Source organism: Hemitrygon akajei, chromosome 10, assembly GCF_048418815.1.
Source record: "Hemitrygon akajei chromosome 10, sHemAka1.3, whole genome shotgun sequence".
In the NCBI taxonomy this organism is placed as follows: domain Eukaryota; kingdom Metazoa; phylum Chordata; class Chondrichthyes; order Myliobatiformes; family Dasyatidae; genus Hemitrygon; species Hemitrygon akajei.
This window is the reverse complement of record NC_133133.1, coordinates 38,762,873-38,788,975: the sequence shown is the minus strand read 5'-3', so window position 1 is coordinate 38,788,975 and position 26,103 is coordinate 38,762,873. Positions and strand designations below refer to the sequence as shown.

Genomic DNA, 26,103 nt, shown 5'->3' with positions numbered 1-26,103 from the left:
CATTGAAATCATTATTACTGTCTTCAACATCTTTATTAAGTAGAGCATAGAACAGAACAGAACTGGAACAAACCCACAGTCTGTACCAAACTCATTAAAGCAGTAATCAAATGCCCAACTAAACTAATCCTTTCCACCCCCACGATATCCATATCCATCCATTTCCTGCACATTCATGTCCCTATCTAAGAGCCTCTTGAACACTCCTATTGTATTTGCCACCACCACTACCCCAGTAGCGCATTCCAGTGCCCCCACTCTCTGCGCACAAAAAAATTGCCCTGCACAACTCCTTTGAACTTTCCCCCACTCACCTTAAAGGCATGTCCTCTGGTATTAGACGTTTAAATCTATGTATATCTATGCCTCTTACAATCTTATAAACCTCAATAATTCTGCTGTTCCAGGGAAAACAACTCAACTCTGTCCAACCTTTCCTTATAGCACATGTCCTCTGCTCCGGGCAGCATCCTGGCTAACCTCTACTGCATTCTGTCCTAAGCCTTGACTGCCTTTCTTTAATGGGGTAATCAGACTGAATACAGTACTGCAGATGTGGCCGATCTAGAGTCTTACAAAGCTGCAAACCTGATTTCCTGACTCTTGAACCCAATTCCTCAACTAATAGAGGCAAGCGTGTAATATCCCTTCTTTACCATCCTATTAACCCTGTGTAGTCACTTTCAGGGATCTGTGGATGAACCCCAAAACCCCTCCTCAGTAAAGGTTTGGCCATTAAAGGTACACTGTCACTTTATATTTGATCCCCAAAATACAATAATTCACTTTTGGTCAGGTTAAATTCCATCTGCCGTTTTCCCTCCCAAAACTGCAACTGATCTTTATCTCATTGTATCTTTTGGCAGTCTTCTACACTACCAACAACACCACAAAAATCATCTGCAAACTTGCTAACTCACCAATCCACATTTTAATGCAGCTCATTAAACAGCAGAGGTTCCAATACATGTAGCTATAGAGCATTACTAGTCACAGACCTCCGGCCAGAATAAGTCCTATCAGCCACTGTCCACCATCTTCTATGGGTAAACAGATTTTGAATCTTAGCAACCAATTCACCATGGATCCCATGCATATTAAACTTATGGATGTGCCCCCCGAAAGCCAAACACCTTACTAAAATCTATGCAGACAACAGCCCTAACTTCATCAATCGCCTTTGTCACTTCTTCAAAAATTCAATAAAGTTAGTAAGACATGACCTGCCCCACACGAGACCATGCTAACTGTGCCTAATTAAGCCATGGTTTTCCAATTGCTCTTAAATCCTGTTCCTAAGAATCCTCTCCAGAAACTACCCTACCACTGGTATGAGACTTACTGGTCTCTGTATATTTTCCAAAAATAACTTAGTTTCCCTTCTTAAATAATGAACAACATTAGCTACTCAGCAGAACTTTGGGACCTCACCTGCAGCTAGAGTGGACACTATTGGTTAAGGCCCCAGAAATCTCATCCCTTATCTCTCTCAATTACCTGGGGTATATTCTGGAGACTTACCCACCTTCATATTCTTTAATAGGCCCCACACTATCTTAAACTTGATCTTGAAGTACCTCCACACTGATCTCCCTATATTTCACGTCCTTCTCGTTGGATACTGAAGCAAAGTAGTCATCTAGGACCTCACCTACATCCTTTGCCTCCAAATATGAGCAGCCATTGTTGGAGGAGGTAGTGTCAGAGTGGTCAGGCTTATGCTCAACAGGTGGAGACTCTTAAGAAAGATTCTAGTATTTTCTTTCTCTCTCTCTGTCCATTATTACATAGCTAGTGCAGTGAGAATGAATAAGGTTACTGGCTTGTTCTTAATGAGAGGTGAGGGAACTCTGGAAGACCTCTAGTCTCCCTGATAACTACATCTTGTGATGTGCACCAGCTGCTCATACAACCATCCACCACCTGCTCCCATGCCCTCATCTGACCCTGCTCGCGGGGCTAAGCAGGTGCTTCATCTTGTCCAAGGGTGACCTGCAGGCTAGCAGAGGGAAGGAGCGCCTTACTTCTCCTTTGGTAGAGGCGTATCTCTACCCCACCACCCAATTCCTTATCTAAAGCTATCTTAAATATTAAGAAATTGTTCCCTAACTGTTCTCCCAGTAAAAAGTCAATCACTTGGCCAGGCTCAGTATCCAACATCAGATCCAGTATGGCCCCTCGACTTGTTGGACAATATTCTGACAGCAGCTTATTTAAATGCCATCAAGTGCAGTGTATGTTGTACTAAGTTTTAATTTACTCATTACCACACTCTTTACTGACCTATACTCACTCTGTGCTCTGTAATCCCGAGTTCCACATTGCTTCGCTGCTCCTTAAAGTATTGAACAACAAACGTTCTGTGACGGGTGCCACTGCTTGTTCTGCAATTGATTGAATTTTGATTGAATTGATTGAATTTCGATTTATTGTCATTTAGAAAGCACAATGCAGTTAAAAAATGGAACAAAGTTCCTCCAGAATGATATCACAAAAGCACACAACAAAACAGACTACACCGGAAAATCCACATAACATTTGGCAATCCCCAGTCCAGAGTCTGGAGAGGCTGCTGCGTATTAATATCGTGCTACCATCTTAGCGCGTTCCCTGGAAAGGACCTCCAAACCCACCAGACAAAATAAGACTACCCAGACACAACCAAGTCAGGAGACCAACTCTACCACCCAACAAACCAAAAACCAAAGCTACAAGACCTACACAAAACCACATAGTTACTTATAGTTATGGTTCACATATAGTTACAACAGTGCAAACAATACCATAATTGATTAAAAAAAAAACAGACCACGGGCACAGAAAAAAGTCAAAAGATGTGAAACCACCACACAGTTTCCACAAGTCCTCGGGGTCCCGATAGACCCGATAGTCCCGATAGACCTGCCACGCAGGTGGCAGAAGGGAATACCCCCACTATGGACTTCCACGGCGCCGCCGGACTCAGCCTCGCAGACGCAGCACACGGTGAAAGCGTCCAGACCGCAGCAGGCAGAATGTCTTAGCCAACAAAATACTGGAGGAACTCAGCAGATCCCTTCGAGGAGTGGAGCTGCCCCTCCACCTTCCTGTTCTCCCATGATCCATTGTCCTGTCCTATTAGATTTCTTTGTCAGCCCTGTCACCACCCAACTTCTCATTCACCACCCCCGTCTGTCCCACTTGCCCACCTTCCCCCTCACTTGGTTTTACCTTTCATCTACCAGCTTGTATTCCTTCTCCTCCTTCACCACCTTATCCTGGCTTCTTCCACCTTCCTTTCCAGTCCTGATGAATGGCCCTACCAGAAACTTTGACTGTTACTCCTCTCCATACGTGTTGAGTTCCTCCTGCACTGTTAGTGTGTGTTGCTTCTCATTTCCAGCAGCTGCAGAATCTCTTGCGTTAACCATGTCTATAACCATGTGGGGCTTGTTCTGGATTCCCTTAGTTTCAGGGTGCTCCCCGAAAACCAACGTCACTGGCCAGTTTGGACTGCATCCATCTTGCTTCCACAGTCTCTATAAATCAGGGTTATTATTGCTGTCTCATGATATGAAAATTGTTTTACAACAGCTGTACAGAATACAGTAGTACTGAGAATTGTCTTGTGAGTCGGGGGTGGGGATGGGGAAAAGACCTACCTGGGGTTCCTCTAAACTATCTCCATACTTAAGATCACACACAAAATGCTGGAAGAACTCAGCAGGCCAGACAGCATCTATGGAAAAGAGTACAGTCGATGTTTCGGGCCGAGACCCTTCATCAGGACTGGAGAAAAAAGATGAGGTCAGAGTAAGAAGGTGGGGGTGGGGAGGAAGAAATACAAGATAGTAGGTGATATGTGAAATGGGGGGAGGGGGGAATGGGTGAAGTAAAGGTCTGGGAAGTCAATTGGTGAAAGAGACAAAGAGCTGGAGAGGGGGGAATCTGATAGGAGAGGCCAGAGGGCCGTGGAAGAAAGGGAAGGGGGTAGGTTACCAGAGGGAGTTCATGGGCAGGGAAGGAGTTGAGGCATGAGTGGGAAAAGGGAATGGTGAAAGGGGAGGGCATTGCCTAAAGTTTGAGAAATTGAAGTTCATGCCATCAGGTTGCAGGCTTCCCGAATGGAATATAAGGTAATGCTCCTCCAACCTGAATGTGGCCTCATCACGGCAGTAGAGGAGGCCATGGACTGATGTGTTGGAATGGGAGTGGGAGGTGGAATTAAAATGGGTGGCCACTGGGAGATCCCACTTTTTCTGGTATATGGAGTGGAGTGTAGATGCTGGGCGAAGCGGTCTCCCGATCTGTGTCGGGCCTCACCGATATACAGGAGGCCACACTGGGAGCACCAGATGACCCCTACAGACTCACAGGTGAAGTGTCATCTCAACCGGAAGGACTTTTTGGGGCCCTGAATGAAAATGAGGGAGGAGGTGTAGAGGCAAGTGTGGCACTTGTTCCACTTGCGAGGATAAGTGCCAAGAGGTGATCGGGGGAGGGATGAATGGACAAAGGAGTCACACAGGGAGCAATCCCTGCAGAAAATGAGGGCAGGGGCGAGGGAAAGATGTGCTTGGTGGTGGGATCCTGTTGGAGATGGTGGAAATTATAGCGAATTATGTGCTGCATGCGGAGGCTGGTGGGGTTGTAGGTGAGGACAAGAGGAAACCAATCCCTGGTGGGGTAGTGGGAGGATGGTGTGAGGGCAGACATGCATGAAATGGTAGAGATGCAGGTGAGGGCAGCATTGATGATGGAGGAAGGGAAGCCCCTTTCTTTGAAGGCGGACACGTACAAACAAGCTGGATGAACTCAGCAGGTCGGGCAGCATCTGTTGAAATGAGCAGTCAAAGTTTTGGGCCGAGACCCTTGGTCAGGACTGAAGAAGGAGTGGGCAGGGGGCCCATAAAGAATGTGGGAGGAGGGTGGAAAACCAATCAGAGGAAAGATCAATGGGTGGGGGAGAGGAAGCAGGGAGGGGATAGGCAGGGGAGTTGATGAAGGAATCAAAGGGGAAAGCACAATGGGTAGTAGAAGAAGGCAGAGTCATGAGAGAGAAGTGATAGGCAGCTAGAAGAGGAGACAGAGTAAAAGTGGGATGGGGGAAGGGAGAGGGAGGGAATTACCGGAAAATGGAGAATTCAATGTTCATACCAAGGGGCTGCAGACTACTCAGACGGTAGATGAGGTGTTTCTCCTCCAACCTGAGTTTGGCCTCATCATGGCAGTAGAGGAGACCATGTATGGACATATCCGAATGAAAATGTGAAGGAGAGTTGAAGTGAGTGGCAACCGGGAGATCCTGTCTGTTGTGGCGGACGGAGTGGAGGTGCTCGATGAAGTGGTCCCCCAATCTGCGTCGGGTCTCACCGATGTAGAGGAGGCCACACGGGAGCACCGGATGCAATAGATTACCCCAACAGACTCACAAGTGAAGTGTTTCCGCACCTGGAAGGACTGTTTGGGGCCCTGAATGGTGGTAAGAGAGGAGGTGTAGGGACAGGTGTAGCACTTACTTTTGCAGGGATAAGTACCAGGTGGGAGATCTGTGGGGAGGGACGTGTGGACCAGGCAGTCATGGAGGGAACAATCCCTGCGAAAAGCAGAGAGGGGTAGAGAGGGAAAGATGTGCTTAGTGGTGGGGTCCTGTTGAAGGTTGCGGAGGATAATATGCTGGATCCGGAGGCTGGTGGGGTGGTAGGTGAGGACAAGGGGAACACGGTCCCTGTTGTGGTGATGGGAGGATGGGGTGAGGGCCGAAGTGCAGGAAATGGAGGAGATGCGGGTGAGGGCATCATTGATGATGGCAGAAGGGAAACCACGATTCTGAAAGAAAGAGGACATTTGAGATGTCCTGGAACGGAAAGCCTCATCCTGGGAGCAGATGTGGCGGAGACGGAGGAACTGGGAATAGGGAATAGCATTTTTACATTTGGCAGGGTGGGAAGAGGTATTATCAAGGTAGTTATGGGAGTCAGTGGGTTTATAGAAGATGTCAGTGAACAGTCTGTCTCCAGAGATGGAGACCGAGAGATCAAGAAAGGGGAGAGAAGTGTTTGGGATGGACCAAGTGAATTTGAGGGCTGGGTGAAAGTTAGAGGCAAAGTCGATGAAATTGACAAACTCAGCATGGGTGCAGGAAGCAGCACCAATGTAGTCGTCAATGTAGCGAAGGAAAAGTTGGGGAGCAGTATCAGTATAGATTTGGAGCATAGACTGTTCTACATAACCCACGAAGAGGCAGGCATAGCTAGGGCCCATGCGAGTGCCCATAGCTACACCCTTAGTCTGAAGGAAGTGGGAAGAGCCAAAAGAGAAGTTATTAAGTGTGAGTACCAGTTCGGCCAACCGGAGGAGAGTGGTGGTGTTGGGGAACTGGTGGGGTCTATTGTCAACAAAGTAGTGGAGGGCTTTGAGGCCTTTGAAGGAGGAGATCTCCTTAGTTCTGGAATGAAAAGCCTCATCCTGAGAGCAGATGTGGCGGAAACAGAGGAATTGAGGGAAGGGGATGGCATTTTTGGAATGAAAGGCCTCATCCTGAGATGTGTGTTTGCTTGGACTTCCAGCATCTGCAGATTTTCTCTTGTTTGTGATCCATACTCCAGATGGCTGGCCTTGAGTTAAATGATGAAATGGATACCCGAGACTTGTTCTTCCAGCCAGGGGCAGAATGTGCAACAGAAGTTGGTTTGTCCTCTGCTTGAAAATAGGCCATACAACGCTTGGCATTTTCCTGAGACTAATTTGCAAACTTTGCATAGTACTTGTGAATGCAAAGTCTATGAATGTTGTTGATGGATATGAGAAAAGGATGCCTGTATGCGTTCTCCACAGAGCTGTGTGAGGTGCTGAAGAATTGCTGGAAACTACAGAAATACGTCGTAGCAAGAATTAATGTCTTCAGGAGAAAGCATGTAAATTTGGCTTTAGAAAATGAATTGCTCGATGCTTTCAGAATTGTATTTATTCAAGGTGAAGTGCAGAAATTTCATACAGCTATTGAGAAACAACTCAGAAGCTACTTAGACGCTATCTGCATTATAAGTAATGGTAATGCAGGCTTAGTACCCCCTTATCTGAAATTTCAAAATCTGAAAACCTCCGAAATTGAGATTGTTTTCTGAGCACGGACGTGACGCCACAAATGGAAAATTCCAGGAGACGCAGGGAAGGTTCCCAGGTGATGCGCAGGTCTCTGTGCACCACAGACAGTTCTGAGAAGTGTCCTCAGATAGGTAATAAACAGAAGTTAGTGAAAAATAGAAAAACTGCATAAAGCAAAAAGCGAACTCCTCATTCGTGTATTGCCAGTGTCAAAATGAACGTATACTGCTTAACAGTATGCTGATCATGAAACAAGCAGAAATCTTTCACGACAAGCTGAAAATTGAAGGTAATTGTGGATTTTCGGCAGGCTGGTTGCAGAAATGAAAGAAGAGGCAGGGCATTAAATTTTTAAAGCATCTGCTGATCACAAATCTAACAGCAGAGCAGGTCTACGATACTGAATGTTCTTATGCCTTACATAACAGCATTAAATTTTTAAAGCATCGCTGATGAAAATCTAACCAGAACAAGTCTACGATGCTGATTATTTTTATATCTTGCATAAAACCTAAAAGACAGTGAAATACAAATATAATGTGCTGTAACCCTTTAATCAAAACATGGCATCGTAGGTGGAGACTGAAAGCCTGCTGTTCAACAGCTGATTCAGGTATTCTCTCCCAATGCTGCTGTGCTGTTTTGTTACCCTGGACACACTATATCTTCATTATATTAATGGTATGTTTGATGAACAAGTGTAAGACAAAGATTGCTTACAGGTAGGACGTACAGTAAAATTCAAAATTGAAAATGATGGCAATCCCAAACTCTCATATATTCCAAAATACTTCTGGCCCCAAGCATTTCGGATAAGGGAAATGCATCTTGGAGTTGCATTGTTTATTTGCTGGTGTGTAGGTTTTCATTGATTCTGTTGTATTTATTTGTCCTACTGTGAATGCCTGCAAGAAAATGAATCTCAAGGCAGTATTGGTGAAATGCACATACTTTGATGCTAAATTTACTTTCAACTTCTGAACTTCAAAACGTAATTGCCATCTTGGGGGATAAAGTTAGCGCATACAGTGCAACTAAAACCAAGGCATGTCATATTGAGGTTGCACTGCAGTAAAAATGGGCAAAAAGTACTCAAATTGTTATTCGTAATAATCAAAATCAGACTATCACTGGCATGAAACTGTACAAAGACGTAAATATCTGTAAATTAAAAAAATAAATAAGTAGTATAAAGATAACAAGGTTGTGTTCAGGCTGTTCAGAAATACCTAGTTATTTAGGTGATCAATAGTTTTTGCACGTATCTGATATTAACTGAATGCTGTATATTTGGCAATGCCCGTCAATGAGGATTTCTGTGTTTTTTGCTGTTTAGTTACTTTGAGAAGCAGAAAGCAGAATGGCAGACAGAACCCCAGGAGCCACCGATACCAGAGTCTCTTGCGGCGGCTGCTGCCGCTGCCCAGCAGCTACAGGTGGCCAGGAAACAGGATGCTCGGCAAACAGCCACGTTCCGGCAGCAGCCCCCTCCCATGAAGGTAACGTCAGTGAAAGCTTCTCCTGACATTTTAATAAATGAGCCTAGACCAACGTTCAAACATGGCTTCACACAGCAGTTATTCTATTAGCTTTTAGTATTGGGGAAAACATGCTGTACCTCTGGGTTTGGGTGTGCAGTGAACACTGTAGGAAACTAGGTATTTGCTGGTCACAGAATCCATCTTGCACCTTCCTAAGCTTGTGCTCACTAAAAAAAAACTTCAGCCTAATTAAAGTCATATTTTCCTGGCAGTTACAAATTCTGGATTCCTTTTTTTAGGGCAGAGTAAATGACATCACCTCTCTCTCCTATAAAAATATTAACGGCCGCTAACGGTAAGACACGTTGAATAACCAAGAAAAAATGGGACGATAAACAAAATTTGCCTTGTCTTTGTGACATTCTCTCTCTCTCTAGATAGAGAGTAGCCTAGAAATTCGATGGCATCTGCAGCCTCCCAGTCAGGTGGGCTGAAGACCTTTTTATTGTGACTTAGCACTGGAAATTTCAGTAGCACTGAGCACACTGAACGACCTGACACAATGGTCTGATCTTCCCTTTGCGGTCAAAGGAAATTAACATACACATTCAGTGGTACACACTCAGCTTGAGGTCCTGACAGATCTGGGAGGGGCAGTGAATGGAAGCACTTGTGTTGAGTTGTGGTCTGAGAGCTAATAGTCCAACGGTTGTGAGATGGGTTTGTGGTCCATACAATATGATGCTTACATGGTTAACTCAAAGAGCAGGCAAAGAAATAAAACAAAATATACCCTCATTTCAACTGTGTTCCCAATATTGGGCTTGGCCCTGCTCAAGATGGCATCTTTTAACTTGCCCCATGAAGCTTCTTGGATCCTGATGTTTTGGTGAAGTCAGAAGTTTTCAGAAGTCAAGAATAAGGTATAAAACTTGTTGCTTACAATAATTTTATTAAGTGCCACAAGAACAAAGGAAATGAGAGAAAAGGAAAGAAAGTGAAGAGCTTAATGGCAGGAGAAGAGAAGAGACCAAAAAGTGTAGTCTGATCTTCTTGTATCTAACTACTGATAGTTCACATTCCATTGGACTGGAAAGGAAGGTGGAAGAAATTCCAATGCTGAAATTAACTAATAAGAATACTCCTGTTCAAGTGATGTGATATCCACCACTGAAACCAAGACATTTCCAGGCAACTGAAACCATAGAAAACTCACTGAACAATTACATGTACATAGCTAATTATATAAAAATACCATCAGGCATAAGAAAGTACAGGAAAATAAAAATGATACAGACCAATCCAACAAGCTCATGCAGGATTGTTGAACCCTGGTAGCTTTGAGTGTTCCCAGTAAAAAAGTCCAGTAGTCGAGAATATGATTGGCAGTGTTCTAAATAAACTTGAACAGGAAATGATTAAATTGGGTGTACTCCTATATGGAGGTCTGTAAACTGTTATTAATGACTCCTTGGCAGGGGTTAAGAAAGGCAGAAGGTTATTGTTAGCATTCCAAACAAGTATTTAAAATAGCTGATGCACTGCAGAGGTTAAAGTGCTTTGTGCATTCTAGAGTCATGTGTTACATACACTAAAAGAAAACTGAAGAGAATATAAGTGAGGAAAAGAAAAAAATGAATCTTGTCTCAGAGTGGTATACACTGAAGAAGATATTTCCAGAGTTGATCTCTGCACAAGGGACAGAAAAGAACAGAACAGCACGAGGCCAGACTCATCAGCTAATCAAAAGAAGGGAAGATCAGCTTTGAGTTAACTGTGCTGAGTGGTACTGTATAAGGAGGTTAAAGCCTTTAGTCACAGGTAATATTTGTAATATTGATTAGGGTCAACTCCCTGCTATTGATGGGGAAAGAGAAAAAAATTATCTGACTGGAAGAACTCAAATAAATTATATAACAGAAATGACCAGAGTTATTAGGTGAATAACAGATTCGGGTGTCTTGAAGGAGAAAGGGAATTAGGTGTGGCTACTGCATTTGCTGTTCTTGATGTGGCCTCCTCTACAATGGAGAGACTAAGCAGTGACTGCAGGGCACCAGTGGCCATCTTGAGCTCCTGGTCGCATGATGTTTCTCTTCCCATTCACACAACAACCTGTCGGTCCTTAGCCTTCTCCACTGCCAGAGCGAGTGTGAATGCGAACTAGAGTAAAAACAACTGAGTAATCTACAACTGCATGTTATGAGTGAGCATCAGAGTTCCAGTTTCCAGTAACACTTATCTCCTGTGTTTCTCTGCCCCACCCCATCCCATGCCACTCATCCCAATCCCTCACTCCTCCCGATCCACTTCTGGACCTTCCATTTTTGTCTGCTTTCCCTTACCTGCTGGTTCCACCCAGCCGTTACCCACACATTTTGCCCATTGGATGCCCCTGCATCCCATCTGGTTCCATCTATCAACCTAATGGGTTCCCTCATGGCTCACATTATCAGATGCCAACACTGATGACATTGTGATCCCACTTAACACCCTCCAGCAGCCATCTCTGCCTTCACCCTCACTAGGTCCACTTAGGAGCTCTACCTGCCTCTACCTATCATACCTGACTCTGTTGTCCCACTCCAACACCTCCCCTTTGCTCTGCCACCTGGCATAATCTGCCTTTCATTTCCTCCCCCTCTCTCTTTTTTATAGTGGCTCCCTGCGTTCACAGTCCTAATGCAGGATTTTAGCCCGACTGTTAACAGCTCGATGCAGCTTGATTCTCTGAGTTGCTTCAGCAGATTGTTGCTCCAGATTCCAGCCTGTGCAGTCTCTCGTGGCTCCATGAGAGATGAAAGAATGGGAACACAATTAACCAAATGAGCAACGTGGAGGTTAGCAGAGATCGGTGGTCAGGAATTGTGTGTGAGGAGGCAGGTGGAGAGAAATCTCGTGAATATTGGATGCCAGATGAAAAGACAATATCTTAAATGCAACTATAACCACATCAAAGTCAATGATGATCATCAATGCTGGCGCATTCCAAGCTTTGCCCACTGCTCTACTCGTCTGTATGCCCACAGTTGTGTGGCTAGGCACAGCTCAAACACCATGTACAAATTTGCCGATGAAAATTGGCAGAGAGCTTCAGGTGATGAGGCTGACGGAAGTGAAATAGACATAGCTGGTTGAGTGGTGTCGAAAGTGGCTAGATGGGAGATGCCAGAGAGTAGTGGTGGATAACTGTTTGTCAGGTTGGAGGCCGGTGACTAGTGGTGTGCCTCAGGGATCTGTATTGGGTCCAATGTTGTTTGTCATATACGTCAATGATCTGGATGATGGGGTGGTAAATTGGATTAGTAAGTATGCAGATGATACTAAGGTAGGTGGCATTGTAGATAATGAAGTAGGTTTTCAAAGCTTGCAGAGAGATTTAGGCCAGTTAGAAGAGTGGGCTGAACGATGGCAGATGGAGTTTAATGCTGATAAGTGTGAGGTGCTACATTTTGGTAGGAATAATCCAAATTGGACATACATGATAAATGGTAGGGCATTGAAGAATGCAGTAGAACAGAGTGATCTAGGAATAATGGTGCATAGTTCCCTGAAGGTGGAATCTCATGTGGATAGGGTGGTGAAGAAAGCTTTTGGTTTGCTGGCCTTTATAAATCAGAGCATTGAGTATAGGAGTTGGTAAAATGTTAAAATTGTACAAGGCATTGGTAAGGCCGAATTTGGAGTATTGTGTACAGTTCTGGTCACCGAATTATAGGAAACATGTCATTAAAATAGAGAGAGTACAGAGAAAATTTACTAGAATGTTACCTGGGTTTCAGCACCTAAGTTACAGGGAAAGGCTGAACAAGTTAGGTCTTTATTCTTTGGAGTGTAGAAGGTTGAGGGGGTACTTGATAGAGGTATTTAAAATAATGAGGGGGATAGATCGAGTTGACGTGGATAGGCTTTTTCCATTGAGAGTAGGGGAGATTCAAACAAGAGGACATGATTTGAGAGTTAGGGGGCAAAAGTTTAAGGGTAACACGAGGGAGAATTTCTTTACTCGGAGAGTGGTAGCTGTGTGGAACAAGCTTCCAGTAGAAGTGGTAGAGGCAGGTTCGGTATTGTCATTTAAAGTAAAATTGGATAGGTATATGGACAGGAAAGGAATGGAGGGTTATGGGCTCAGTGTGGGCCAGTGGGACTAGGTGAGTGTAAGTGTCGGCACGGACTAGAAGGGCCGAGATGGCCTGTTTCCGTGCTGTAATTGTTATATGGAAAGCAACAGCCTTGCGCTCAATGTCAGTAATACCAAGGAGACGATTGTGGACTTCGGGGAAGGTAAGCCGAGAGACCACACACCAGTCCTCATCGAGGGATCAGCAGTGGAATGGGTGAGCAGTTTCAAGTAACTGGGTGTCAGCATCTCTGAAAATCTACCCTGGGCTCAGCATATTGATGCAATTGCAAAGAAGGCATGACAGGGACAATATTTCATTAGGAGAATTGGTATGTTGTTAAAGACACTCGCAAATCTCCGTTCTGTGGAGAGCATTGCTCTCTGCTGTGGAGGGCCCACTGCTCAGGATCAAGAGAAAGCTGCAGAAGTTTGTGAACTCAGCCGGCTCTATCAAGAGCATTAGCCTCCCCAGCACTGAGGACACCTTCAAACGGTAATGCCTCGAAAGAGCGGCATCTATCATTAAGGGCCCCGAGGACAAGCCCTCTTCTCATTTCTACCATCAAGGAGGTGGTATGGGAGCCTGAAGACACAAATTCAGCATTTCGGGAACAGCTTCTTCCCACCACCATCTGATTTCTGAATGGACAATGAACCCATGAACACTATTTTTCCTCTCTTCCTGTACTACTTACTCAATTCAAAAATTTTATACAGTATAAATGCAACTTATTATAAATTATAGTTATGTATTGCAATGTACTGCTGCTGCAAAGCAACAAATCTGACGACATCTGCCATTGATATTTAACCTGATTCTGATTGTGTGTACATAATTTTTCAGTAGGAAAATTACATATATTTCAAGAATGAGTTTGAATTTGGATATTCAAATCATTGACAATAATTATGAGGTAATCAGTACTGAAAAGAAATTTTAAAAATTTGGTTTAGGTACATTTTATATTCTGTAGGTCAGAATTAAAGCCCCTGTTTTGTGGTGCTTTTGATTTCACTATCAAATATCCTGTTGTTAATTTAATACCTAATTTGGTACATTGTTGTTGTATTTATTTTCTGCGTAAGTTGTTCAGTTTTAAATGTTCAGTTTTCCTCTTTCCCTACATCTCCCCCGGGAGACCAGCTATGATTAAGGTTGCATCATGTTGGCCCCATGGAGGTGTAGGGGTAAATTGCTCTTTTCCCCTTATTGCCCATTACACCACTGGTATTTAGGGCAGCAATGAAGGTCCTCCATCTTTGGCAGTGTTCACGTTTCTTTCATCATGTCAGTAGCTTCCTCTCGGTTTTCACTACTGTCTGTCATGCAAGTCCTGGGTGGAGACTCAGGAATACCGTTGCACTCATGCGCAGAAAGATTCTTCATTGTTGTTTCCGCAACAGTTTTGTTTTACTAGTCAGGGTTGTTAGCCCTGAGCTGAACCCCTGAACCTGGAGTACTGGTGGACCACTCTTAGTCTGGCCTCTGTCCTTTGACCTGTTTGGCATGGGTGAACCTACCAAGTGCCAAAGCATAAATCCCTCACACCAGCCAACATAGCTCACCAGATCATTGAGGCACACAAGCCTCCAAACCAATGACAAGGTTGTGGTCCTCTTGGAGGAGCCCTTATCCTGTTGCTTATTTTGAAAATTCCAGCTAGGATGGTGACTGGTGTTTGGATACTTTTCAGTTTTGACCATGAAGGGAATCAAGTGATATAATTTTAGTGCAGGGACATGGCAGTGAGGTAAAAGGATCCAGAGGAGGTTCACAAGGATGATTAGAGGAATGAAAGGGTTATCATAGGAGGAATGTTTGTTGGCTCTGGGTCTGTACGCTCTGGAATTCAGAAGGATGAGGGGGGGAATCTCATTGAAACCTTTCAAATGTTGGAATGCCTAGACAGTGTATATGTGGAAAGGATGCTTTCCATGGTGGGAGAGTCTAGGACAAGAGGGCACAGACTCAGGATAGAGGGGCGCCCTTTCAAAACAAAGGTGCGGAGAAATTTCTTTAGCCAAAGGGTGGTGAATTTGTGGAATTTGTTGCCACATGCAGCTGTGGAGGCCAAGTTGTTGGTGTATTTAAGGCAAGATTGATGGGTTCTTGATTGGACATGGCATCAAAGGTTACAGGGAGAAGGCTGGGAACTGGGGTTGAGGAAAAGATTTTTTTAAGAAAATGGTTCAGCCTTGATTGAATGGCGGAGCAGACACAATGGGCCAGATGGCCTAATTCTGCTCCTATGTCTTATGGTCTTAAAAGAACAAAGGTGAAACTGAGATCAGGAGATGAATGGTGACCTGCTCTTCTCATATCCTTTGGTTATAAAGGCAGAGAAAGGTGAATAATTATGTCTAGGGATTCAGGCCTGGTTTGTAATGCTGGACATTTTGTGTAGGAGTGATGATGGTGAATGGACTTCTGATAGATGTCTTGGCATGTACATTTAACCTTTGGCTGGGGTGAGTGAGAGACAGTGTGTTGAGTAGTTGATGCCATTGTAGTAAAGTGCTGCCAGAGCCGGATCAGATGAAATAACTATCAGGAGTGCTGGTTAGATTTTTGCAAAACCAGATCGTAGCTTCATTACAGTTTTTATGTTATTCACCAGAATAAGATATAGTTCTCTTAGAATACAGAATGAACAAAAGAATGTGTGAAAAGTCTTTAATAGCTTCTTGACCAATAAAACACATGGTGATATAGTTATTGGATTTTCTATTTTTGGTAACTTAGATAATGCCTGAAGAGACCATTTAGACCTGATGATATTAAACTTTGCAACTATGCAAGTGCTGTGAGTTGTGGGGCCAATTTGAGAGCATTGCCTGTATTTCATGTCTTTTTCAATGCATTTTTTGTGACGTGCATGGTAATAGCCCAGCAATGTAGTAATGATGATTCTCTGATAGTAACATCTAAGTCGATACAGAGATATGACTAACCATTCTATTTCCATCCTCAGGCTTGCTTGTCTTGTCATCAGCAAATCCATCGGAATGCTCCTATCTGTCCTCTTTGCAAAGCAAAAAGCCGGTCCCGTAATCCCAAGAAACCCAAGAGAAAACAAGACGAATAAAAACTCGATAGAAATGTGCACAAAATGACTTGAGTTTAAATGTGGCAATGTTACTTGTGGAAACTGAAGTGTTATTATGTAGTTATTTTATATTCTCATGTGTTGTAAGCACAAGTTGTATTTTAATTTTTAGAAAATGAATCTTATGCCAGTGCAACTTATCGATAAAATGTGTTTCAAATAGTGTGGAATAGAATTTCAGATTGTTTAAATATGAACACATAGATATTTAATTGACAGAAGAAAAAGTATTACAAGTAGTGTTATGGTAAAGTAGTCAGCCTGAACTATTAGAAAAATGGTACACCTGGTTATGTTTAGCTTGTAGATTTTAATCCTATCACAATTAGATGTTTGTTGAAATTGAGTAAGTCAGTTAAATTAATCATATTGATAGCTGTGTATTATTTATCACTTTTTTGGGGAAGGAAAAGCATTTGTTGCTACAAACAAATCATAAGCTATTTTGATATGTTTATTCCTTATTGGGAACACCTCCATGAATGATGGTGCTGCCTCTTGCCAAATGAAGTAGTGGGTACGATCAGACTGTTTGATGGTGGCATTGTCGTGGCTGAATTGGTTTCTGTTCAGATGGTTACTCTGCTGGATGTAGGACCGTCAGTGCTTTCTCCATTCCTTAGCCATGGAGTGGTGAGGCCAGCTAGCACCCTCTGAGGTAAGAGATCGTCCCATAGATGAGAACCAAACCTCAACCAGTTTCAGTTATAGATGCACCTTCCCTAATGGTGGGATTCATGAATCACCAGCAGGAAGATGCTTTACAGCAGGAAATGTTTCCCCGTGTTCACCAGGTGAGGCTGTGTGCTCTGAATAATGGCTAGGAACTAGCACAGACTGACTACTGCACAAACTGAACTCTCTTATTAAGCTTATTATTTTGTTTTGTGGTGTTAAACTTAGAACTTGCGCAGTGCCATGTTACCAGATGATTGCTTAAAGTTTTTTTTGAATTAATGTGACCAGTTGTGTTCAAAGATTAGTCACTCAACCTTCGTCAAAATATTGTAGGTCTAATCTAGTAGGAGTGCGATCCCTCAAGTCGAGTATGATGTTCCGCTAAGGGGCTGTCTATTGTTGAGTCTGCAGGTGGCTGTAGAGGCCAGTGCAGGATCCACATGTTCTGATGCAGTGTGAGCAAGGGTAAGTGGTGGCTGTGGTTAGTGGCTGGCTCTTTTGGTTACTCAGTCTCTCCATTCACAGCTGATGCTTGTTGTGTGCGACACAACATAGGTCGTTCTCTGTAGCACAGCTCCCTCTTGAACAGATTTCCTCCAGGTGTATCTATTCAGTGCAATGTCTTCCCAGTTTTTAGATGTAAAGTTGTGTTTCTTCAGGCTAATTTTGATAGAATAGAATTTATCTAAATCTTACATCCATCCCACAATGTGAGGGAGTAAAAATCTTTGCGTTATGACTCTGTTGCAATGTCCAGACAAGTGAATTTAAAGGTCTAATGGCTTGTAGAAAGAAGCTGTTCTTTAGCCTGTTAGTTTGAAACAGTTTATGGTTGGGGTGACTGGTGTCCTCGATGATCTTCCAGGCCTTCTCTTTGCACTTGCTACTATAAATGCCCCTAATGGAGAGAAGTTCACATCCACTGATGTGCTGGGCCATCAGTACCACTCTCTGCATGCAGCGCCCAGCGATCGAGGTTGGTGCAGTTCCTGGACCAGGCGGCGATGCAGCCAGTCAGGATGCTCTCGGTGCCCCTGTAGAAGGTCTTGAGGGTTTGGTGGCCCATGCTGAACTGAATTGTTTCTTTTGTTCACCAGGGCTTGCTGATTTTCCTTCAACTGGGAGATTGGGGAGATGTGAGCTCAGCGTCCGGGTGACATGGAGATTCTGTTTGTGTTGGCCTCCTCCAGTACGCTGGTGTTAGTGTGTCTATCCTTCCAGCTGATCTTCCAAGTCTCTTGTGAGGATCTGTGGTGGTATTTGTTCCAGGGCTTTCTGGTACTACTGTAGGGTCTAATCTAATCTAGTCTACACAGTTAAACATATTATCACCGCTGTGAAAGTTGTCTTCTTAAAGTTGAGATATAGGATCAAGATGATGCAAAAATCCCAGGAAAGATCATCATTTGCTGAAAGGTCACTTACTCCCCATTGTTTTTTGTAGGCATCTGCAGTGTGAAAGTTAATGTTACATTTTATAGGTTCCAATAGTGGTTTTTCCTTAAGAGTTTTACTTTCTGTGAAACGTTTTAGGATATCCTGAATCCATGAAAGTGCTTTATTGAAAATGTACTCTTGATTCATATTTTAAATGCGAGTAGGAAATTATGATATGAATTCCTGATTTATAATCATACTGCACAGCATAATTTCTAGGCTATTCAGTGAAACCAAATAGATTCAGAACATTAAAGAAATGATTCCAAAGTTTGTAATTGCAATGTGCCTTTTTATCACAGAGAAACACTAATGTTTATCTGTATTTTGAAGGCATTTATCCAAATTCCATATTCAAAGCTCATTTGTAAATATTTTGTGGTTCAAAATTGTTTTTTTTTAACTAAATAAAACCCAGAAGATTCGATTATATGGAATCAGTTCATTGCTCTTTTAATTATGCTATGCTTTATTGTACAAGATAGGAATCTAGTAGTCAATTCTAGAATTATTATTTAGGACAAGAAATGTAAGTAACAAGTTTTTGTAAACATAATACACACCACCTTTTCCAATCGATAGAAACAGTTCCAAGTCTTGTGCAGATCAAAGAGGCCACTGGTGGTCAATTAGCTCACGCCCAGCACAACAATGCCAGAGTGCCTTGAAGGAATGAGTTGTACATCATGGGTGTGGGCCATTTGGTCAAACACAGTCATGCTGACCAGTGATCCACCTGAATTAACCTCACCTTTCAGCACTTGACTAACAGCCTTCTACAGCTAGGCAGTTTAGATGTTCATCTAGACTCTCCCACCACTCTCCAAGGCAGTGCATTCTAGATACCTGCCATTCCCTTCTAAATCTCTTCCCCTTACCCAAAGTCTAAGTCTAAGCACCTTGCTTTATCTTATTTTTAATATTTATTTCCGTTCCTCCCCAATGGAAAACAGACTTAGCCCTCTGCGTTACTGAAACACTCAATTCCTAGTCCAACCCCAATCCAATTCCACCTTTCCTATAGTGAAAAGCTTTAAATAGTTTTAAATCTACTAGCAATTACTCAAATCATGCGGTCTATTCAATAAAAGATCTTGATGACATTCAGATATGAACCGATAATTGGCAAGTCGGAGTCTAACCAGCTACATTTGGTGTGTAATGCCATTGCGTAGTCCCCCACTGTCAATATCCTGGGGTTATCAGCCACATAAATAGAATAGTTACAGGAGCAGTGTGGCAAATGACTTGCCTCCTAACATCTCGAGGGTTTGCCATCACCTTCAAGACAAGTCAGGAGTGAGAACGTATTTGGATGAGTGCAGGCCAAGAAGATATCGAGGCAAAGCATCAAAGGCATCTTCTCCTTGGTTGTTTGAAGTTACAGTATGAACTATTTATACATTACACTTAGCAATTCACAAAAACTTCTTTAACAGTTGTTCATACATAGAACATAGAATATAGAAATGTACAGCACATTAGAGGCTCTTTAGCCCACAACGTTGTGCCAACCATGTAGCCTACTCTAGAAACTGCCTAGAATTACCCTATCGCATAACCCTCTATTTTTCTAAGCTCCATGTACCCATCTGAGAGTCTCTTAGAAGACCCTATTGTATCCACCTCCACCACTGTCGCTGGCAGTGCATTCCATGCACCCACCACTCCGTGTGAAAATCTTAGCCCTGACGTCCCCTCCATACCTACTTCCCCATTTCAGCCCTGGGAAAAAGTCTCTGGCTATCCACACGATCAATGCCTCTTGTCATCTTATACACCTCTATCAAGTCACCTCTCATCTGCCGTCGCTCCAAGGAGAAAAGGCAGAGTTCACTCAACTTATTTTCATAAGGCACTCTCTCCAATCCAGGCAACGTCCTTGAAAGTCTCCTCTGCACTCTTTCTATCATATCCACATCCTTCTTGTAGTGAGGTGACCACAGTACTCCGAGTGGGGTACACTTAGGTTTGCTATGAAGGACAAAGGCAGAAGGTGTACTGCAAGCCTATTACTTTTAATTTATCTTCAAAGTTACATATTATTCTGACTTGTTCCATACTACTGTTCCTTCAATATTACGAGATCTAAAATATCAACCTGGGGGACTCTTCGCTGGGTGGATCACAGCATGTAAAGAAAGGATCTCACTCCCACCTTCCCAAGGGCAATAAATGTCACAATCTATAAATCTACACGTTCCATTGTTGTTTGATCCACCAATGAATAAAGTAATAATGTATATTCCTGGTTCTCTGAAAGCAGAAAGGGCTAAGAGTTTAAAATATCTGCATTTTACAAATCACGAGACTGTGGGTTGAGAGGATGTAGCAAGACGGGTTACGTGCATCAGATACTCAAAGTCTGGAAAAATACTAGAAATATTAGATAGGTCAGGTGGTATTTATGGAGACAGATACAGGGTTCAAGTTCTTTCAGAGGTCAACTTGGAATGTTAACACCGCTTCTCTCTCCACTGATGTTAGCTGAACTATTGAAAAATAAGCATCTGCTGCAGTTTAATTGACTCTGGCAACTATTCCAATGATGGCCACTATTTTCTCCACTTGGCCACTGAACTGATGGAGATGGTTGTGTTTTGTAACTTTAAAAGCATTAAACTAATTCAAAGGAAAACGAGAGTGGAGAGTTATGTGTCTTAGTTCATGTTTACTTTAAGCGAGGTGTATATTTACCATGTGGTAGTGTCATGACATATGCTATTCATGTATTTGTACATATAAACATGATGACTTATATAAACAACAAAGAATGCTTAATCAAACAATATATTTAAAAGATTACTCAGATATTACTGAAATATTAAATGCACAACATCCTCCCTGCTTAGCTGTAAACTCCAGCTCAACAGAGAATGCATCTCAACTATATACACAGTATACAATATAATGCAACTACTGTAGAGACATCCACAGCATATTCAACTTTTAAATTGTCCCATGCAGGCCTAAGGATTTATCCACTGTGGAGGCTTTCTTACTCTTGTGGGATAACAGCTTTCCTGAATAGGGGGAATCACTCTGCTTGGGAGGTGAGATTTTGTAGCTGTGAAAACCATCTCCGGTTCTGGGACTTCATCTGGTTGCAGAAATTGACTCTGAGACTGCAGGAAGTGGTTCAGACAGCTCTGGACACCTTTCTTCTTTTTCTTCTTCTAGTTAGTGCATCTTGATCTTGGGAAAGTGCATCTAGTTCACTGGAGTATTCCATTGCTCCCTTTATAATTTGATCTCTCCTCTTGGTTTCCTCATCTATGACATCACTTGATGAATCCTCTGTTTTTGTATCTCCAGTGTCTCCTTTCTTTTTGGCATTCCATTCATCCATCTGGGCTTTGGCCTTTGCACCTACTTTTACAAGTAGCTTTTTGTCTCCCACTGAAAGTTCATGCAATAATTTTAATGCACGCAGATTAGATTCTGGTTCTTCATATTCACAAAAGCTGAATACTTGCAACTTTCCTGAAGCTCGTTGAGCTCTTCCAGCTTAAAACCAAGCCACATTTCTCCAGTAACTGCCTGATTAACATATCAGAAGCTTTCTCATAGATGCTGCCTACAAAACTGTTGTAGTCGGACCACTGCTTTCGTCACTTTAATGATTTCTCCGAACAGCATGGTCCTTCCCTGGTTCAATATGCTTTCCAACCAGAGGCACAGAGTTTGGCACCAGCACCTGTTTGCCCTCTGTAGGGCAACGGTTCATGGTGTACAGCATAGAGACAGATATGACATTATCCAATGCCTTTCTTAATTCACTTTCAGTTGACTTTATTGCAGGTGATGTGGAATGCAAATGGTGGATGGATCTCCAACAAGTTGTAATTGTCTCAGCCAATCACACCCTGACAATGCTGGTCCTCCTTGTTTTTACCATATATGAGCCGAATATGGCTTGTTGGTTGTTGTATTTCACTGTTACGAATGTCATTCTCACAGGAGTTATCTTTTCTCCAGTATAAGTTCTGAGTTGGATATCTGCAGGCTTCAGTTCAGTATCTTTGAAATGCCGTTCAAACTCATTTTGTCGCATGACTGAAACAGGTAAACCTGTGACCAATTCCATTTTTGTTAATTTGCCATTCTCTTCTGGCATAAGCCATATTTCTTGTCTATTATTAGTTTTCTTCTTGAAAATCTTAGGGCTACCCAGTCCTGTATTTCTTATTATTATCAGACTTCTCATCAACAGCATGCGGATTAGTGCTCTTTTGAAACTGCAACTTGACTTTTTATCTTCAGCTGAGCAGTCCATTTATTTTTATTTGCCTGACATGCTTTTGCATCTGTCCTACTTTGTTGCATTTTTTGCAAATTTAATCTTTAAATCTGTATTGGTCTGGTGATCATGAGCCCCTGCCACAATGGTAACATAATTCTTTTGGACAGGAAGGTTTCTGTTTAGACAGCAATTTTGTTCACTCTCACTTTCATTCCTGCCTGCAACTCAGTTGCATCTCTGCTGTTTCCATTGACACAACTATTTCAACTGCCCTTTTAAATGTCAGTTGCGCTTCAGCTAGGAGTAATTTTTGAATGCTTTCTTGTAAGATTCCACAAACTAAATGGTCTCTCAGTGCATCATTAAGACCGTGACCAAATTGACAATGCTCAGACAACTTCTTCAATTTAGCTACATTCACTGAAATGGAATCCCCTTCCTTACATTTCTGCTGATGAAACCTAAAACATTCTGCAATCATCTATGGCTTTGGTTTTAAATGTACCTATTACTTTCACAATACCAGCAAAGTTCATTTCAGCTGGTTTGGTTGGAGCAGTTAAACTTTGAAGCAAGCTGTATGCCTTTAAATCTAATAAACTCAGCAAAATTGGTAATTGTTTCTCATTGGCTATTTCATTTGCTTCAAAATACTAATCAATTAGCTCAGTATACATGAACCAGTTTCCCATTGAGCAATCAAACATATCTATCTTTCCAATGTAGCCAGCCAATTCTGCTCTTTTTTATGATTATTATCACCCAGTACTCAATGTTTATGAACATGTGAATGTTCCCGTTTACTACCTTTTTAAAAACTCTGTTGTGTCTTCCCTTCCAAATAACAAATGCTGCACTGCTTTTTAAAAAAACTTGAATGTCTCACTGCACTTCAAGAGGTTGGCGTCTGTCTCGGGTTCATTTAAAAAATACCTCATCACCACTGCGATGTTTTGTAACTTCAAAACATTAAACAAATTCAGAGGAAGACATGGGAGTCTGAAATGTGAGTCTTTGTTCATGTTTACTTTAAGCAAGGTGTACATCTATCACATGGTAGTGCCATGACATATGTAATTCATGTATTTTTACATATAATCATAATGAATTATATAAACAACAAAGAATGCTTAATCCAACAATATAGTTACAAGATTACTCAAATATCACTAAATATCAAATACACAACAGACGTGCTATTGGTCAATGCCAGTCTATTATTGTTGATAGACTGTCTTGAAAGAGCGAGAAATGTGTACCGCTGAGTGTTCTGCGGTTTCTGTGTGATGGGCCCAATAAACGTGAATAGCTGGAAGTGTATGTAAGCTGAGATGTGTGGGTGAGTGTTGGAGTAATGATAAATGTCTGAGTCAAATGGGGCACATGAACATTAAATATGAACTGTGATTGATAGAGATTGCTGTTAGTTAAGTGTTGGGTGTGAGTAGGGTCAAGCATAGACCATAAGATAAAGAAGCAGAATTAGGCCATTTGGCTCATCAAGTCTTCACCATTTGACCATGATGATATGTTTTTCCTCTCAGCTCCATTCTCTTGACTGCTCCCTGTCACCTTTGACACCCTTAATAATCAAGGACCTATCAACCACCAATGACTTGGACTCCACAGCCATCTGCGGTAATTAATTCCACAGATTCACTATGCTCCGTCTAAAGATATTCCCCCTCATAAGTAGCAGGAAAATTTAGTGGTATAGTTTAAAGTTCAAAGTAAATTTGTTAACAAAATACATATATATCAGCATATACAACTCTGAGATTCAGTTTTCTTGTGGGCATACTCAATAAATTCACAATAAAATAATAACCATAACAGAATCAATGAAAGCCCACACCAAGTTGGGCATTCAGCCATTGTACAAAAGACTACAAGAAAGAAATAATAATAAAACAAATAAATAAGCAATAAATATTGAGGAAAAATAGATGAACAGTCCTTGAAGGTGAGTCCATAAGCTGTAGGAATGTTTCAATGATGGGGCAAGAGAAGCTGAGTGAAGTCATCTCCTTTGGTTCAAGAGCCTGATAGTTGAAGGGTAATAACCGTTCCTGAACATGGTGGTGTGAGTCCTAAGGCTCCTGTACCACCTTTCTGATGGCAGCAGCGGGAAGAGAGCATGACCTGTTGGTGGGGGTTCTTGATGCTGGATGCTGCTTTTGTGCAAGTGTTTCAAGTAGATGTGCTCAATGGTAGAGAGGGATTTACTGGGCCATACGCACTACTTTTTGCAGGATTTTTCATTTAAGAGCATTGGTGTTCCATACCAGGCTGTGATGTAGCCAGTCAATATACTTCCCACCATTCATCCATAGAGGTTTGTCAAAGTTTTAGATACCATGCCAAATCTTCACAAACTCCTGAGGAAGGCACTGCCATGCTTTCTTCATAATTCCGCTTGCGTGCTGGGCCATGGTCAGGTCCTCAGAAATGATAACACCAAGGAATTTAAGGTTGCTGACCCTCTCCACCTCTGATCCTCCAAAGAGGACCGGCTCATGGACTTCTGGTTTCCTTCTCCTGAAGTTTATAACCACTTCCTTGGTCTTGCTGGCATTGAGAGAGAGGTTGTTGTTGTGGCATCACTCAGCCAGATTTTGAATCTCCTTCCTATATGCAGATTCATCACCACCTTTGATTTGGCCTACGACAGTGGAGTTGTCATTCAACTCAAATATGGCTTTGGAGCTGTGCTCAGCCACACAGTCATAAATGCAAAATGAGTAGAGCAGGGGGCTGCGCTGTGCATCTCTGCTGGTGGAGTATGTGGAGGCAATGTTGTTGCCAACCAAAACTGACTGGGATCCACAAGTAAGGAAATGGAAGATGCAATTGCACAAGGAAGTATTCAGGCCAAGGTTTTGGTGCTTATTTGACAATCATGGTATATTCATTCAGTTGCACAGATGAGTCCTTGAATGCGCCCCAGTCCACCAACTCAAAGCAATCCTGTAGCCACTCCACTGCTTCTGGTGGCAACCTCTTTGTTGTCCTTATCTCTGGAACTTTGCTCTTCAGCCTCAGCCTGTATGCAGGTAGGAGAAGGACATGGTCCGGGCACGGAATGCTAGGGACTCCTCATCTTAGTGTAACAGTGGTCTAGTGTGTTGGGATCTCTGGTGCTGGTTATATGCTGATGGTAACTGGGCAGGGCTTTCTTCAAACAAGCCTGTTTGAAATCACTATGATTTAAAATGCGCCAGGATGGACTGTTTCTTGTTTGGAAATGGCATCATGCAGTACCTCAGGTGCTCGATTATAGTCAGCTGGTGGTGGTTGGTAAACGGAGGTCAGGACTATAGAGGAGTACTCCTTTGGTAAATAGAATGGACAGCATTTGACCATTATAAGGTCAGGGAAAAATTGCCATATCGGAACACCACTGAGAGTTTATCATAAAACATACACCTTCAGCTTTTACCTTTTTCAAGTCAGCAGCTTGGTCCATTCGATAGATCAAGAAGCCTCAAAGTCTGACCACTGTATCCACTAAATCAGGAGATAACCATGTCTCACTCAAACATAGAATACAACAATCTCTCATTTCCCTATGATATAGCAATCTTGCCCTCAGGTCCTCAATTTTTTTTCTCCAGCAACAGCACATTTGCTAACAAGATGCTGGGTAAAGGGGGCCTCTTCCTACTGCATTTCAGCCTGGATGGTGTCCACCCCTCCTGCTTCATTTCCGGCCATGGTGATCCACTTAATGGTTCTGTATCAGCTTGATCTGCCAAGTCTTCAGAAGATGTGAAATTTGTAGATAATTAAATTGATTTAAAATACATTACTTAAGGGGAATTACAGTGCAGATCACAGTAAGAATAATTCAAAGGAGGTATACTTAGAAACTGCTTGGACATTAGCAGGTACTCAGGATGTGCACAGTATAACTGGCAGGTGTGCTTACTGACATTTTAAATCTCTCTC

At 42.5% G+C, this 26,103-nt stretch overlaps 1 protein-coding gene across 1 annotated transcript in view; it reads left to right on the top strand.

The window, feature by feature from the left end:
• Window positions 1-20,550, top strand: part of zc4h2 (zinc finger, C4H2 domain containing) — a 42,222-nt gene extending 21,672 nt beyond the window's left edge. The window contains exons 4-5 of the mRNA XM_073058054.1: window positions 8,423-8,585; window positions 15,663-20,550. Of these exons, the coding sequence (XP_072914155.1) occupies window positions 8,423-8,585; window positions 15,663-15,776 (277 nt within the window). The 3' untranslated portion in view covers window positions 15,777-20,550. The remainder of the gene's footprint in view (window positions 1-8,422; window positions 8,586-15,662) is intronic.
• The last annotated feature ends 5,553 nt before the right edge of the window (window positions 20,551-26,103 follow it).